This window comes from Lemur catta, chromosome 6, assembly GCF_020740605.2.
Source record: "Lemur catta isolate mLemCat1 chromosome 6, mLemCat1.pri, whole genome shotgun sequence".
NCBI lineage: Eukaryota > Metazoa > Chordata > Mammalia > Primates > Lemuridae > Lemur > Lemur catta.
Window position 1 is genome coordinate 61,040,487 of NC_059133.1, and position 18,319 is coordinate 61,058,805.

Genomic DNA, 18,319 nt, shown 5'->3' on the forward strand with positions numbered 1-18,319 from the left:
CATTTTTCATCACATGTAACAATATGGTGTAGAAATGGTTTGCCTTTATGTTGTGACAGCACAAAAAGACAAGCTTCAAGACGATTTCTCTCCTGACACTCGTTTAATTCATGCAGTACCCTCTATCCAGTTTCTTTACTGTGCTGATTTGTTTCAAATGGTCCAATACTGTTGGAATAGTAATGTCAAATCTTGCTGCTAATTCACACACAGGCTGACAGGGATTCCCTTCCACTACAGCTTTCAGCTCGTCATTATCCACCTTGGTCTTAGGTCATCCATGTGCCCCACTTTCAAGATTAAAGTCACCAGAATGAAACTTCTCAAACCACAGACTTACTGTGAGTTCATTAGCCACATCCTTCCCAAACACTTCATTGATATTTCCAGCTGTCTGCGCTGCATTGGTTCCATGATGAAACTCATATTCGAAAATAACACGGATTTGTGACTTACCCACGGATTCATAAAAATTGTTCAAAAAAAATTTGAAAGATAATCACAAGTCAAAACATGTGTTTGGCAAGACTGGGGATGTACCTTCACAATAAAAATAAAACAAGAATGTCAAAGTGAAATGTCAGAGATATCAACTGTTAAACTCAGTACTTAAGGAAATAGGACATTTCATACTTAACAACCTACGATGCACTCTAGCCAGGGCCACAGAGCAAGACTCTGTCTCAAAAACAAACAAAAAAAAAATGTCAGTAGTTAAGACTGCATCAATAACATACACCAGGCAGTTATCTTACTCAATGAGGAAATGTTAGAAGCATCAAACTAAGGTCAGCATCAAGGCAAGGAAAAGATGTCTCCATTTTCCCTACTATTTATTACTATATGTATGCATTGTCCAATGCAATTAGATAAAAGAAAGTAACTAGAGGCATAAAAATTAGAAAAGAAGAAGTAAAACAATCCCTATTTGCAGATGACATGCTAGTATACATAGAAAATTCTAAAAAAAGAAAAAAATAAATGGTAAAACTAACACAAACTGTAAAACAATTTAGCAGCACAGGAGGTTAGAAAATATGAAAATCCAATAGCTTTCACATAAATAAACAATAAAGAATCAGAAGATAAAATGGGAAAGAAATACACACTTGCAACAGCAACAAAAATAATAATGTCCTTAAAAATAAACTTTTAGAAATGTCCAAACCCTACATAAAGAAAACTTTAGGCTCCTAAAGGACACAAGAAGAGTTGAACAAATGGAAAAACTTCTATTGTCTTGGGTAAGTCAACTCAGTATCATCAAGATCTGAGTTCTCCAACTTATAAATCTAATGCAGTCCCCATAAAAAGACCAATAAGCTTTTGTCTGGAACAAGAACAAATTGATACTAAATAAAGTTCGTACAGAAAAACAAACATAAAAGAAAACCCAAGAAAACCTTGTAAAACAAAGAACTATGAGATGGGAACAGTACTACCAAATATTAAAACATGCTATAAAGGCCGGGCATGGGGGCACAGTGGCACACACCTGTAGTCCAGAGGCTGAGGCAGGAGGATTCCTTGAACCCAGGAGTTCAAGGGTATAGTGCCTGTGAATAGCCACTGCACTCTAGCCTCGGCGACACAGCAAAACCTCATCTCTTTAAAAAAAAAAAAAGCTATAAAACCTCAATAATTAAAATACAGTGAGATACATTTCTTAACCCCCTAGATTGGTAAAACTTAACAAGCTTGACAACACATGGCAAAGCTATGGGAAGCAGGCACTTTCAGACACTGCTGGTGGGAATAGGAAAAAGTTCTCTCCTACAAAGGTTATTCTGGCAGTATTTAACAAAACTATAAAAACTATATATGCATTTATTCTTTGATTGCTGCTTCAATCCCCACTTTAGCAATTTCCTCTGAAGACACATTTGCAACAATTTGAAAACAGGTTTACATAAGGTTACTTAGATTTATGCAGAGTATTCATATGACATTAATTACTATTGTGACATATCAGAAACGACCTAAATGCCATCATGTAGGGGATTGGTTGAATAAACTAGGATACAGCCACACAATGGAACCCTGTGCAGCTGTTAAAAAAAAAAAGGGAGAGAGATTCTATAAATGTAGAGTGATTTTCAAAATATATTAAGTGAAAAAAAGCAAAATACAAAAAAAATGTTTCTTCATCTTAACGAGAGGAACTAAGAATGGATGTATGTATATATGTATGTATCACCTTAATTTTGCAAAGAGAAACACAAGAAGGATAACTAAAAACTAAGCAAGTTAGTTACTAACGGAGCATGGGTAGGTATGGGATAGAAGAGATAGGGAAAGGAAAAGAGTAACCTACAAGTATACCTTTTCTTAAACTTTGATTTTAGAATTCTATTAAGTGTTTTACATATTCATAAAGAAAATTAGATAAAGGTGGGAGAAAACACAAAATTGAATACAAATCTTAAAAATATGAATTTTATTGTATTTCAAGTGAATAATAAATACCCAGGAAAAAATCCAATCACTGTTAATTTTTTAACACAATATAGTCATGTGTCACTTTGTGACTGTGATACATTCTGAGGAATTGTTAGGCAATTTCATCGTTGTGCAAACATCAGAGTGTGTACTTCCATAAACCTAGATGGTAGCAACTACTACACACCTAAGCTATAATCTGGTATAGCCTATTGCTCCTAGGCTACAAAGCTGTACAGCATGTTACTATACTGAATACTGATGGTAGACAACTGTAACTCAATGGTATTTGTGTATCTAAACATATCTAAACAGACAAGGTACAGTAAAAATATGTACTATAATCTTAAAAGAACACTGTCATATATGTGTCTGTCACTGACCAAACATCATTACGCAGCACATGACTGTACTTTAACAATATATTTTCAGACTAAATACAAAAAGAACCACAAACAAATTTATAGCTCTACTTGGTAGGTTTGTTATTTACAGTGGTAAGGGTATGCCAATTCTCAAAGTATACTATATGTATTATAGAACTGAAAAGATGAATAAACATACTGTTGCAGAGAACTAGGGTTCTCATTGCAAGTTAAGGGAGATACATGGAATGGAAGAAGGCAAGAAGAAACTTGCGTGGACTATAAATACAAGTATCAGCATAACCTCATAATTTTTAAAACATACATATTTATATATGAAATAAAAATTTTTCCTAGCTTTGTTCTCTAAAAGGGCCTAAAAGAAAAAATAACCCAATAGCAATGAGCACACCTGTCACCCAGACCTTGGTTTCCATATGCCATTCCATACTAAAAAGAACCAGGACTTCTTGGAGAAATACCTGATTCTAGAGCTGGGTAGGTAAAACACAAATTGACAGTGGAAGATCTTATTTTGTCAGAAAGCAAAGAAGAGCTCAAAAATAATAGAAACATGTTAAAAAGACAAAGGAGCCAGCTTGAAAGGGCTCCCACTGGCCAAATTTAAGCAGCAAAATGCATAACAATAATAGATTTTAACTCATTGTATACAATAAAAATCTAATAAATAAATAAGAATGAAAGAAAGTATTTCTCTTCCTATAGACCATCAATCAATAAATGTAGAAGGAATGACAGAGTTAGAAAATAAGCATCTTATATATATCATAGTAATAACTAACTCAAACAATAACCATCAGTGGAAGTAAAACTATTGGGTAAAAATTTGACAGTAAGCAAGGTATTTATGAAGTCGCAAAGTATGTCCCCACAGGTTATTAGTTGGAAAACAGAAAATGGTAACTTTACAGTGGAGAAACCAGGAGGATACCACCTTAACCAAAATTAACCTCAGCAATAATGGGACAAAGTGACATGATACGCCTCTTGCCAAAAAAGCCTAATCTTGATCTAATCCAGAAAAAATATCAGATAAAGCCAAACTCTGTAGTACATTTGGCAGTTCAAAAGATATCGAAAGGCTGAAGAACTGGAGATGTGATAATTAAATACAATACAAGATCATGGATTGGGGGGATATGATTGCTATAAAAAATATCTTTGAGACAATTGGTAAAACTTAAGATTTGTCTGTATATTCGGTAATACAATGGCATCCACGTCAAGTTTTCTGAATTTGATAACTGTGCATTGTTACATTAGAGAATGTTTTCATTCCTAGGTAACATATGCTTATAAATAAGAGTAAAAATATTATACTGTAATAATATCAAATGATTACACAACAATAACAATATGTGTATATGTATACAACCACATGTAAAAAAAAATATAAAGCAAATGTGGCAAAATAATAATTAGTCCATCTAGATGAAGTATAAACAAGAGTTCACACATAGATAGATAGCAAAAAAAAAAAAAATAAGTTTTAAGAAGAGAAAACATGGCAAAAAAAGAAAAATGATGGGTTCACCATTTCTCTCCAACTGGGCTATCCTAAAATAACACAGATTTTTACTAGCTTGAATTAATACGTTGCAATGTGGGGTTATCTGAAAAAAGTGACTCAGAAATTCAAAAGTTTGACTCCCTATTGGTGTAAAGTAAAAAGATTATACCAACCACTTAAGTACTCTTGACAGACCTCCTATTACTTGCTAACACACCTGTAGGTACACGCTACTAAGGTCCTAACTACTGTTTATGAAGTACTAAGTGGTATGATCTGTGCTCAAGCACATTGAAAATTCACTGACTCTGTGAACCGTTATCCAAAGTGTGATCAACCTGAGTGTTACTACTGACAAATTTAAATTCAGCCTAATCTCAAAAGCACTACAAGTTAGGTATCTTCTGATAGGGCACGAACTTACAGTCTCTTATTTGCCCTATTTTAACAGAAAAATGTTCCTACTGACCTCATGTATGTTTATATTAACATTTTATTAATTTAAAATTAATCACTGGGCTAGTAGAAGGACAAAATAAAATTTCATCCCAAAACACTTCACCGTGAAAGATATCTGTATCATATAATAGACATCATCTTTGTGCACATACCAGCTGACCATTGGACACTGTAAATAAAAATGCATCAAGTGGTAAGAACTTAGAAAGATTAGAATTATACAATCTTGCCATATTTTATAATGGAATGTATATCCAGGCAATAGATTATTACATAACCTTACTCAAATTCTGCTTCATGAAAACTTTATATTTTAGCTCTACTACATGGTAATAAAAAAAATCATTTACTAATAAAAACAAAAGCAAAACACACCTTAACATGAAATATACCTGAAGATATTTAGCAACTGTGAATAATGGAGGGTTATGTATAAGATAATGGTTTGTAAAACGTAAAACAGGTCTATCACCAGGGAAGGGAATGAGAAGGTGAGATGGGGAAAGTGTGATCTAAAAATACGTAAAATATACTTTCCTGATGGCAATTTTGGCTGACACTTAAGACTGGGAGTTAGATATAACCTAGAACCTATTTTTTTTTAAGTAACCCATATACCCCAGGAAGAAAAGAGTGGTGTGAAGAATTTTTTTCCCTAAATATTATTATTTTCTAAGATTAAATAACAACAGTGATTACTTCTGAAATTTAAAATGATAAAAATAAAATCTCACATATGAAAATGCTTCAAAAAATGAAGATATTGTGCATTAAACAAAAAAAGCTATTGCCAGTATTATTATTTTAAACAGGAATTTATACAAGTAAACTTTCCTACACATCACTAGGACAGGCTAACAAAATACTAAACAAGAGAACATACATTCAGTAAATTAAATAAAACAAGTGATACCCCATTTGGGAAGAACATTGTAAAGTCCTATATATGGGGAAAAAACCACACATTACATATTAACGAAATTCTCCAGTCAGGAATACTAAAGGAAAACTTATTTTTAAGTTAAGTTTTTAAAAATCCAAATTATATAAATACAGTGAGGAGGAGTTAAAATTTGGTAGTTTGCCCTTTTTTTTCCCTTAACTGAAGTGGAGCCCTTATTACCCTCTCTGGAGCCTATAGACAAAGTATATAGGGTGTGTCTAGACCCTGTTTAGTGATGACAGGTGCAGCTTGAGCAGGTGCCCTGTCATCTGCTTAGTGACCAGATGTCACTAAGAGGTTTTGTTCTGGATGTAGGCCTGGCCAACATGTTCATGCCAAGTTAAACCAGTTATCTCAGCAACTAAATTGGTTTCATTACAATACTTAAATCAACTGTTCTCCAACTCCAATGTACTTAAATATCACCTGGGCATTCTTTTTAAAAATACATACTAATCAGGCTATTAATACCTAAAATGACTGTTCAGTCTTAACATCACTAAAAAGGATCAACTAAACATTATATATGACTCATGATATGATGAAAAGCACAGTACTACCTATTAAGTATGCCTAAAATATTGAACCTGAATGATCTAACCTTTAGATCTAGCAGTTTTCAGGAAATAAATATAAAGGATAGAGGAACAAGTTAACTGACACTAGAAGGAAGCAATCAACCAAATCTAGAATTTGCGACATTCTATAGGACATGACCCCATTACTTCAAATCAATGGCATGCTGGAGAAAAAGATGCAAACAGCCAAAACATCAAAACAACTCATTCTTTCTGGGGCCCAGTCACAAAATTCTATTGCGGTAAGACAAGGATGGAGCCCTGCAAACACTGACTTAAACATTAATGGAATTATGGATCTGTCATTTTGGGGCAACAATTCAGAATGTGATCGCTATTCCTAGACATCACCAAGAGACTTTAGTTCCAGCAACAGATTATCGCAATGTACTTAGTCAAATGAATTAACCCTCAATTCACAACATAATGAATATGCAAAAAGTATCCACGCACATAAGTAAAATTTCCTTATGTTTTAAAACATAAAAATATTATGTCAGACTCTACTGTAAAAACACAATTCTTAGAAAGCTTAATGAAATTCATAAATAACCTGAATGCTACTAAGAGTGACAATTTGCTCTAAACCATCTTTTACTCCAGGTGCCCCAAAAGTTTTATTTCCTAAGCGAATGCCTCAATAAGTTTTATGATTGGTAACCTATACTGATCAAGATATGCATTTTTTGGGCACTTTCGAATAAACTAAAGAAACTTGCCAATTTCTTTGGCTCTGCTATGGATAACTGAACTAACCATATTATATGCACTTATTTTAAATTAAAAAGATAATATTTTTGTCTTTCATAAAAATTATGCTTATAACTTTAAGTTATAAAATATTTGAAGATAATCTTTAATCTTAACATCTCCATTTAAAAATAAAACAAAACAAAATCTCCATTTTTTAACTCCAGTACAGTCTCGTCTTTAGACCGACATCTACTTCTAAACAGCTTTTTCATAACATCAAAATTCATTATATGACTTCTTAGTTTTTAAAATCAGAGAACTGAAGCAAATACAAATTTTTAGCAGGGCTATCATCGTATTTCAAGAAAAGCAATTACTACTCTATAAAACGGTTTTATAAATGATTCTGCCACAATTCTCTAGAGACACTTGTTTAGATAAATTTTACAAAACAAAATTTTAAATACAAATATCTTGTCTAAAAAAAGAAGGATCAAGTTAGAAGGTATGCTTCTTTTTTTTACCTTTCGCTGAGGAAAAAAAGGAACAGTGACTTGCCCTATGCGGGCTGCTAGTTTAAATAAGAATATCAAGGATAAAGAAGACCAAACCAACCAAATAAAATTAACCAAAAATTCTCTTGTTGTAAAGAATATCATGCCAATAAATGAATCATTGCCTGAGACTTAAAACTCTTTGTCATGGTCATATGTTTTTTGTCATTTGTCACATTATAGTTTAAACAGTAGAAAAAATACTGTTACGTATCTATGATGATGTCTTTCCCCATTCTGTACCAACTCAGGCCACTACTTATCTTACAGGTTCAACTTTTCTTCTGCTAACATTTAGACTACAATATTTCTTGACCTTTCTTTCCTGTTGATAAACACAGGATAATCATAAAATCTCCCCACTGGAACAACAAGTATTACCAACATAATTGTGCACACTGGTAAAGATGTGCAACTAATAATTCCATAGAAATTATTTAAATCTATATTTGTATGTCCCTATATGAATATGCATATAGCTACCTCTCATCTCATTTTCCCCATTATTTTCTATATTTAAAGTTTTTCTTGTTTAACCCTCATTTCTTCTAGCTCAGAGTTTCCCAAACTATGCTCCAAAGAACTTAGTAGGTGTTCCTCAAACATGCTGTATCACACCATATACCACTGTGGTGGTGTTTGAGAAACACCATTTACTATGGTAAGGGAAAAGTGAGTGTTTTCCCAAATAAAATATAATCTCTAAGAAATCCTGCAATAAAGTAACCCATGGTTAGCTTTTTGCTCAAATTCATTTGGCCTTCTTTTCCAGAAAACATATTAACATTTCAGGAAAACTATTGTTATGAAGAGCACAAATTGGGAATTTCTACTCTAATGGACCCTGAATACCAAAGAGTGGTGATGACAGTAGTGGTAGATCAAAAAAACAGAGAGAGCGAAAATCCCCCTACCCCCACCCCATTCTGCCTCTTATGTCCTCTAATTCCCAATTCAGACTAAATCCATTTTTGCCATTAAACTTTAGTAGGTCTGGAAAATGCCCAATAAGGAACCTTCACAAAATAATAAAAACTCTTTAATACTTTATCTAAAAATATGTGTTAAGTACTTGCCCACTAACGCACTTAAATTCGAAAGAATTAAAATGTTTTTTCTTCCTTTTCCAAATTCTAATTTCATTCAGTTTGAGAATATAAAAGATCCATAGTATTGATATATTTTTCTATCAGAGGTAGGATTACAAAAGAGTGCTTCTATTCAGAAATAGATATTTTTAGTTAACAGCTAAGGTAGAAAATTAAAATGCAAAAATGCATACAAACATTTTTGGGAATTGTACAGTTCTCAGTTTGTATCTTCAGTAAAATTTGCAACCTCAGTAAACTATCTATCTTGAAAAGAATTCAACTTATTTCTACTTGGGTAAAATTTAAGCTGTTTAAAACATCAGTTCTAAGACACAACACTAACCTAGCTGAGCTTTGGTCAGTCTTTCAACTTTCTCCACTTTCTACTCCTCCTTTCAACAAGTCTGCATGCCCTTTAAAAATGTAACAGAATATCAGAAAATATCAAAATCAGGTTTTATTCATAAAAGATACAGTTTATAAAATCAAATTTAAAATACATATATGAATAATTTATTCAAATACAGTTGTTCTTCCAGTCTCCATATTACTTTTATTTTCCTTTCTTGAATGAGGAGAGTAATCTGTTTATTCAGTTCCATTTAGCAATTCACACACTCCATGTGTTACTTTATTTATTTATTACAACTTTGAAGAATTCTTTCACTTAACCTCAAGTGATTCATAAAAGGCTTTGTCTTAAAAGAACTGATCTACATGGTAGACACCAACTAAAGGACATATGAGTGTATTCATCCCATTTAACTGATAAGTGTAAACTCCCTCTATTGGTATAATTTAAAGGAGGGCTTTACTCAGAAAGAAAAACAAAATAGAATAAATTCACAATATAATTGAAATTCCACTATGGTGAGCAAAACTCTACAATTAAGTTTCTGACTATTCTAAAGGTTGGTACATGTAAAAAGAAATCATTTAATTTTTAGTGCCAGAAAACCAGTAACACGTAGTTTTGTATAATAAATTTTTATTGTCCAAGATACTTCCCCTCCTTCCCAAAAGTTTTATAAAAGAAATATCAAGTTAACCTTGACTAAACTGTACTTTGTGTCAGTGAGCAAAAACAAAATTCTTCAACTAAGTATTTGAAATATATAACTAAATCTTCATACCAAAGCTTCAAATTCTTAACCTAAATTAGAGTAGCAAATTGTCCCCCAATCTCAGTACCAAAACAGAAAAGTAAAATTCACTGAGTAAATATGGAACACATTGGACAAAGATATACTAGGTCATAAATTTAGCATAAGTAATTTCTAATTATATTTTAATTTCTTAAAATCATTTGTAACAAACTGAACTCATAATAGACTGATTAAATATTACTGAACACATCATGAACACAACCTTTTTTGTCCAATTAATGAATGCCCCTAAAGCCACTTTAAATTTTTTTGCACTTTAATATCTCCATCTATGAAATGTGGGAAATTACACCTCATCCTTTTATACTTATAGGAATATTCCAATAATAAACATTTGTAGAACACATTGAAATGACATGCCAAGAACTAAATGAAAATAAAGTACATAATATCATAGATGATTACTACCCAATTTTTAAATAGAGTACTTTCACATGTTATCAGTAGGCACTTACATTTTTAAAAATCAAATGCCAATGTTAAAACAAATAATCAAGTGCATCTTTAAGGTTAGACTTTGATAAATTTCTATAGACAATCTACAGCTGAATAACTATATATGATACAATCAAGCTAACCTTTGACAGACCATTAATACTCAAGTTTCTGTATTTAATGACTGTGTATGTTTGTATCAAAAAACATAAAGCTGTTATAACACATACATAGCCACCATATTTTGCTCTTCCTTATTTAAATGTCTGTAATATTATGAAGATATATCAGAAAACATTAGGCTAACAGCCATCCATCGAATTAATACTAAAATTACAGGGGAATGTGAGCAAATATTAAACTTGTAAAGCAAAGGAAAACTAACACACGTAATAACATCCTTACAATAGGTCAAATAGGCGGTGCATATTAAAAAAATTATTCCACCTGTAATTTATAAAACACACTGCATTATCTGTTCATCAGAAACTATGATACTCAACTTGATGCAGCAAAGAGGTCACTGATTACTATCTCTTACTATGAAGAGGCACTCTTATGGTTAAGTAACAGAATTACTGTTAAAGCTTGGCATCTTGTCTACTAGTTCAGATTTTTCAGAGGAAGGTGTAAAACCCAGTATAATACATATCCTCTAACTCTGCAATATTACACCAGTAGGAAAAAATTCTTTCAAGGTTGGTAGTACCCAATTTTTAACCAACATATTTCTTTTATGTTTCTTTACAAGCCATGCAAATCTTCACATGGTTTTATTTTCCAAAACAAATGCTTCAACTTTTTTCCTAGTAGCCTAGCTACAACCCTACAAAAACAAACCTGGAGAGTGACATATGGAGGAAAAACAAGTTTAGCTAAGGACATAGTTCAAAAAGCAGCCTCTAATAAGAGCATAAAGCCCAAATTGATCTGAGAACACTAAATACTTAAAACCTTGAAACTATATAATTAAAAATAGTACCTATAACTACAATTAATGGATGATAAAATCTCAAGACAGAAATGACAACTGGAAAAACAATCTTTATGATTAACCTTTGTAAAAAAAGAAATTGGGAGCCTAGACATTTAATTGACTATGCTAAAACTGTTAGTATGAATGTAAATTTTTCAGAAAAATATACATCTCAGGAATCATATATATCATATAGTACCTTTTGGATACTAAATTTCAATCAATCAGTCAAACAAACAGCAGTCAAAACCATAAAATATGTATTTTTAACAGTCCAAAATCCAAATGGTTCCAACTGATTACCATAAAACCAGAATATGTACTAACATGTTCCTCTCAATAGTATAAATGGAAACAACCAAGTGAATATTACGATAAATATAAATTCTCTATTTCTCACCCCCACTACTAATTCAACAGTTTTGGAGATTAATTTTGTTTTTTTTATTTAGCCCTTTATTTAAAACTGTACTCTTACACACAGGCATGCCATCACACACATACACACAATAGATAACAACCATATTTAACACTTCCTAAACTTCTTGTGTAACTCAGTACTCCACAAAGTTCTGTGAACTCCAGCTTCAAGCCTGAAGCCAATCTAAGATAGCCAATAGAAAGTACACCTGTGCAATTACTGCACTTCCTATTTCAGAATGCTATGCATAATACAGAATAACTGAGTGCATTTGAAGCAATAAATGCAAAACTCAAATTATGCAGAAGTTACATTACAAAAAAAGCCATCCTGTGATATTGGTATTAAAAAGCAATAAATACAATGAGTATTATTTTAGTTTCAAATAACAACCAACTTAGGATCCTCTATGTGTAAGTAAACATTAAAAGACGACCTCATAATAAATTATAATATGAAAGTATTCCTAGAAGAAAAACTGGAAGGAAAAAAATAAAGCTAACTCACAAAATATATTATCTAGACTGTACCACATACCAGCTGAGTAAGAAATTTACCCTGTCAAATAAGAAGTCAAAAAAGATGGGGGAGAATCAAAGAAAATGCAAATTATAGTATCCGGTTCCATAGTATCCCCATTTTCCTAAAGATAAAATAATCCTTTTGAACGTTTTTAAGACACTCAGAAACTCAACAAAAAATAATCCTAAAAACAATCCTGGTTACCTAAGGCACCAACATGTCATGCTATGTAGAAATATTCTACTGAAAAACTATTCAATGACACAGTTCCAAACAAGAAGTTTCATTTATTTTTTAAATTCTGAAAGTCAGAATTTTAAAAACTAAAGGAGTTTCCAAAACAAAGAGAAAAATTTTCCCAAAGGTTACAAAGTTTCATTAACTATCTTAACTCTTTCACTAAGCATCACCTTTCTGCTCCTCAGTGGATACCAAGCAATCAATAACAACATCACAAAAGAATGTTTACCCAGATTGGGGGGGGTGTCACCTGTAATGATTTTGTACGAAAAATGTAAACGATCCTAAAAGTGGTGAGGAAAACTTTCACCTTCCTACAACCTCACTTTATTTATATTAAATGTTTCCCAGGCTGAAATTAACAAGAGATTAGAAACTAGTGTGCAAGGTTCGCTTTTGTTTTGCTAAAAACAAATCACCCCGTAAGTCCCTTATTTCCAAATACTGTGGAAAAGTCACTACTACTCACCGCAAGTAATACTGCTTTAAAGCAAAGGCAGCGTTAGAACAACTTCTGGGAAAGTTGAACTCTTCAACAATTTCTCCCCACTGATTCTTCTCAGAAACCTGGTAAAAACACAGGCACACTTGTCTGAAAGTGCACATCCAAAAAAACAACCTAACTATGAAATAAATACCCATTCTACAGAGATCTGTAGATACCTAAAGCATCAACGGGTGTTTCGGATCGATCCGTAAGAGTTACTAAGCAAGGGCTTTTTGAATCACTGTGTTTTCACCAGAGAGCCCTGTATTTAATAGCACTTGTTTTGTTTGGGGGGGTTTGGTGGGTTTGTTTTGTTTTTGAAGCCCGGACAATAACCAATCGCAAGTCCCTCTGTCGCCCCCTTTTAAATCTCAACGCGGTCCGTTTACACTTAAAAAAAAAAAAAAAAAAAGTTCAATAGGATCAATACTGTTCCGGACAGCGACGTCCGCGGGTTCTGGGGGGGCCGGGGCCGGAGCCGATTCCGATCCCTCTCCCAGATCTATCCATCTCCATAGGCCCTTCTTTGAGGCCTACAGCTTCTGCCTAGCCTTGAAGCCTAAGATGGCTATTTGGAGACAGGTCCTGGTTTCTTTTGTTAGCTGTATAAACCGAGGGCGACGGGGCCGAGGCTGTGCCCCCGGCTGCCGGGATCATTTCGCAGCCGATTATCGATGTTAAACCTGCCCGCGCTAATTTTGAGTTGCACGAAAACTGCTCTCAGAGTCTGTGTGTCTCTGTGTCTCCGCCTGTGCTAGAGCGGCAGCGGCGGCAGAGCTGACTCGCGAGCGAGCGAGCGGGCGGCGCGGGCGCGGGGCGGGCACGGGGCTCGGGCTGGCGCCCCACACGCCCGCACTCCCCGCCGCGGCGCTCAGACCCCGCCGGGCCGGCCGGGCACCGGGCAGGACGCGAGCCGGCGCCGGGCCGCCCGCCCGCCCGAGCCCCGCGCCGGCCGCGCGCACGCGAGCCACCAGGCCAAAAACAGCCCCGCCGCCGTCCGCCTCCGTGCCACCGGCTGGGAGCGAAAAGAACGCCTTTTGCCCCCGCGGGCCACCCCCCCAGCCCCGAGCGCCCACTCCGGGGTCAAAGGAGACTTTTTGGAGGAGGCCAGAGAGAGGGAAATACAAATTAAAACTTCCACTCACCTTCGCGAATCCGCCTAAAGTAGTGACTCTGGTGTAGAGACCGTGAAGATCCAGCTCCTTCCCACCCACCGCAGGGATTTTTTTAAAAGGCGACCTGCGGGAGAGAGAAAGCCCCGCACTTGTCAGCCGGGACCCCCGCGCCCAGCCCGGGCGGGAGAGCCCCGTTCGCCCCAGCTCGCCCCGGCGCTGCCCCCCCGGTTCTGCTCTCACCCTCTGCTGTGGTGGAACTGCCGCAGCTCGTCCAGGAAAGCGAGTCCCTTTCTCCGCTCGTCCGGAGGCGCCTTCCCCGTCGAGTTTGCCATTATTTTTTCAAAGGAGGTTTTAAAAAAACCCAGATCAGTGTTTTAAAAGCGCCCCCCGCTCCCAGCGCTTCCTACCAGAGCCCGGAGCCCATTCCTCGGCCGGCGGCGGCGGGGCTCAGTCATGGGCCGGCGGTGGCGGCGGCGGCGGCGGCGGCGGCGGCGCAGGGAGGGAGGGAGGGAGGGGGAGGAGGAGGAGGAGGAGGGGAAGGAGGGAGCTGGAGGCCAGGGGGAGAGGAGGGAAGGAGGGAGGGGAATTTCTAAAAAAGTTTAAAGAAATCGGAGCGAAACTAGAGGGGCAGGCGACAGCCGGATCCGCGCGAAGCCGCGGGGCGAGCGCGGCCCCCACCCCTTCCTTCCCTCCCTCCCTCCCCGCGGCCCGGCTCTCGCCCGCCTCTCAGCGCCGCCGGCCCAGGCGGCTCGGCCCGGGGACGCGATTCAACATGGTGCTGCTGCCGGGGGCGCGCGAGCGGACGAGGGGAAAAGCGAGCCGACGGTGAGGGGCCGGGGCGGCCACAGGCCCGAGAGTTTCGGCGGCCGCGGCGGCGGCGAGGCTGGGGCAGGCGGGGCTGGGGGTGGGGAGGAGGAGGTCTGTGTGGTGGTTTGTGGAAAGCTGGGTGACAGCGTGTATTCCGGCCCCGGCTTCGCGGGGCCCTTGCACACATTCACGCGCGGTGTCGGCCGCGGCGGCCGGGGCGTCCCCAGGCAGAGGCACCGGCGGCAGCCGAGCCGCTGCGCGCCGCCCGCCCGCTTCCCTCCCCGCCAGCCTCCTTCTCTGCCGCCGCCGGTGCCGCCGCCACAACCCGGCAGCCAGTGCCGCACAGCGACCCCCGAGGGCCGGCCGCGGCACTGCGCCTGGCTCCACACCGCCCCGGCAGCTCCTCGCGGGGAACAATAGACTCGGCTCGCCGGGCTTAGGGTTCATCTGCAATGTGCCGCACATTTCACACGCACACAAAGCCGGCGGAAAGGGGGGCGGCGCGGGGAAACGGCCACTACCGGTTGTTCCAGGGTTAGGGGTGGAGGCGATGTTCGCGTCCCCGGTCTGGCTGTTGGAAGGGCCGCCTTGGAGTCCCCGCCCGCCAGACAGAACCGGTGTGGCGCTCTGGAGGGACAGGGAGCTCAGAGGGGCATCTCAGCCCGATGCGCAACAGTCACAAAGCAGAATAAAGTCAATTTCTTACCTTTTGGGTTTTTTTTTTTTTTTTAGGTCTAAAGGAATCAGCTTTTCTGAGCCTTTTGCTAGTATTTGGGGGCCTGATTAGCACATTTTCCATGAATTATCCACAAGCTAACTTTAACAAACTATACACTGAACACTGTGAACTGTCCTAGTTCTGTGGAAATAGAGTAATGCTCTTAATACATCTTGCCTTTGGTTGGCTTCACGTATCAAACTGGATCATTCTATGACCAAAGTTATGCAAACAGTAATTAAACTGGTTGGGAAGCAATCTGTCACACTTCGACAATAATAATTAATGTGTATATTTTTATAGTAAGTTATCTTAAAGACTGCTGCGTTTAAAATAAATATCGAATAAAACGTGTTTTTCCTTGCCTTCTCTCAAATGTCTTAAATATCCCTGTTTAAAATATTTTTGAAGGTTAAAAAAGGAAACCTTATCTTAAATGGGAGATACAAAACATCTCAACAAACACTACCACTTAAGTTTGCATTTCCAAGGGGTGTTGGAGCCGGCCCTTTGCTACAAATGTTCATTAAGCTTACAGCCTGTGAAGCGTGTTATTATTCCTATTTCAGTGACGGCCACTACGGGCAAAGTCACGGACTAATCCAAGGTCGCAAGAGAGTAAGGGTCTGGATGGGTTATTTCCGGTAGTCATTCCAATGGGAACATTTATTTGGCGGTGAAAAATTATGCAATATAGCCCAGGGTGCTTCCGGAGCTCACTCTAGGAAACATTTATTTCCCAACTAAAGTTTTTCTCTTAAATGGGGTCGGGTAGGAATAAGGCTGTGGCTAGGATGTTCCTGACACCACCGGGCCAGTGAGTGTCTCTGAAACCGAAGAGGGGCGGAGACCCGGCCGGGGAGGTGGAGAAGCTGGGCCCCGGCGGGAGGCAAGGGGAGGCTGTAGGAGGGAGACCCGGCCAGCTGGCCCTTCCCCCACCGGTCCTCTTAGGGGGAGTGGAGATGTGGGCCGCAGAGCTTCGTGGCCCGAACTGTGCGGATTCCCTGAACGCCGCACTTGCGCACAGCCCCTTACGTAACCGTCAGTGCCGGGGATTCCCTAGAGGGGGTCATTCTATTCAACCATTACACACACCCCGGGCTCCTGCCGCCGTGCCGCCGCCACTGCCGCCTCACAAAATGGCGGCGCCCATAGAGGAGACAGCGGCCGGCTCCTCGGCCCCATTTTGTGGGAGGCGAGAGAACTGTCAACATGGAATACCTCTGCTGAGGATGCATTCGAGTTTGGAAATCCTACCTCAGGGATGGAGCCTAGGGGACCACAGTAGACGGAAAATGTCAACGACTTCTAGCACCTCTACGCTTTTTTACTTTTTCATTTTCTCGAAGGCAGCGCCAGAAGCCGCCGGGATCATTGTAATTAAGGGGAGAAGGGACAGCTGCGGCTGACTGCTCCGGGGACTTGCCGCGGCGCCGCGGTGGGTATGGTTGCAACCCCGCGCTCGCGGCCGCTGACCGGGACCTCGCGGAGGGTTGCTTTGGCCGCCTCGGCGGCCTCCCCACGCCGCTCGTGCATTGAGACTTTTCGGTAGTTTTGAAATGCCGGAGTCCACGACCCCGAGTCGTCTGAATCTTGGGCTTTGGGAGCCCTGGAGGCCCCTGGTCCGGGAACTCGCGGTCGAACGGGAGCCGGGGGCACTCGCGGATTCCCACGGCCCCGGCAGCTGGCGGTAGCGGCCCCGATGCGGGCCGGGGACGGTGCTGATGGGGCAGGAGTGGGAACAAAGGCATGTACACTGAAATTTAAGTCGTCCGAGTGGAGACCTAGGATTGTACGTTAATGTTGTCTCAGGTTAGGCGTTGGAACGTCTTTTCTAGTTTCCCCAATCTGTAGTGGCCAAAAGTCGAAGAGGTGACATAATTTTACTTTTCAAGGGGAGGTTGCTACTTTTAAGTCACTGACTGATATTTGTGTGTGTGTGTGTGTGTGTGTGTGCGCGCGCGCATATACAAACATGCATATACAGTGGTGTTTTGCTTTTCAGAGCAAGTGTTAAAGGCTAAAGGCTTAAAGTGATACTAAAGCCTTTTTAAAATTTAAGATATGATGTAAAACCGGAGAATTGACTTTAAAAAATTCCTTTTTGTAGAAGATGCTATCTTCAAAAACAGAGTCCTAAAGTGTATCTGATGACCGGTTTTAAATCCTTAACACTTTATATATGCTATAGTAAAAGTAAAAGCATAAACATAAAGCTTGATATTTATCAGATTACTTACATGGTCCAACTTACCCGTGATTAGAAAATTGTAAGACAAAAGTAAGCTATTAACTGTATTTGCTTGTAAGAGTCATGTAAAAGTTTAAGGAACGATGAGATTCATCTGTTGAAACACATATGCATTACACGAATAATTGATTTTTAAATGTTTTGTAGTTGAAGCAATCATTTGTGTTTGCGTGACTTTTTTTGTGTGTGTTTTGTTTATGTTGATTTTAACCCTCATATTTTCTCTAGTGCAGAAGTGTAGCTTTCTGCAGGTTGCGCCTCAATCGCTAAATTCCACACTCCATCCCCTGCGGCAACTGGTTGCTACTGCTGGCGTGTGGATGACCAAGATACAGTTTCTGGTCCTGTCTGTTCCTACTGGTGTCCTTTAGATTTAATAAATGCCACTAATCAGTCTGTATCTCTTGTAAGAAACACCATATTTAGCACCCAAGTAAGCCAGAGAATTTTTTTTAATGGGATTGCACTAAAGTAACCCTAGTGCATAGTATTACATTTCTTATTAACATATTGCATTTCCTATAGTGG

General features: G+C 38.9%; 1 protein-coding gene across 2 annotated transcripts in view; it reads right to left on the minus strand.

Moving 5' to 3' along the window:
* The window catches only part of ARID2 (AT-rich interaction domain 2), a 170,230-nt gene extending 155,752 nt beyond the window's left edge, over nucleotides 1-14,478 (minus strand). The window contains exons 1-3 of one of the 2 annotated variants that reach the window (XM_045553970.1): nucleotides 14,256-14,478; nucleotides 14,046-14,139; nucleotides 12,883-12,980 (exon numbers count right to left, since the gene is read on the minus strand). In XM_045553970.1, coding sequence (XP_045409926.1) covers nucleotides 12,883-12,980; nucleotides 14,046-14,139; nucleotides 14,256-14,347 — 284 coding nt within the window. In that variant the 5' untranslated portion in view covers nucleotides 14,348-14,478. The remainder of the gene's footprint in view (nucleotides 1-12,882; nucleotides 12,981-14,045; nucleotides 14,140-14,255) is intronic. The other variant, XM_045553971.1, reaches the window with a different exon arrangement.
* Between the last annotated feature and the right edge of the window lie 3,841 nt (nucleotides 14,479-18,319).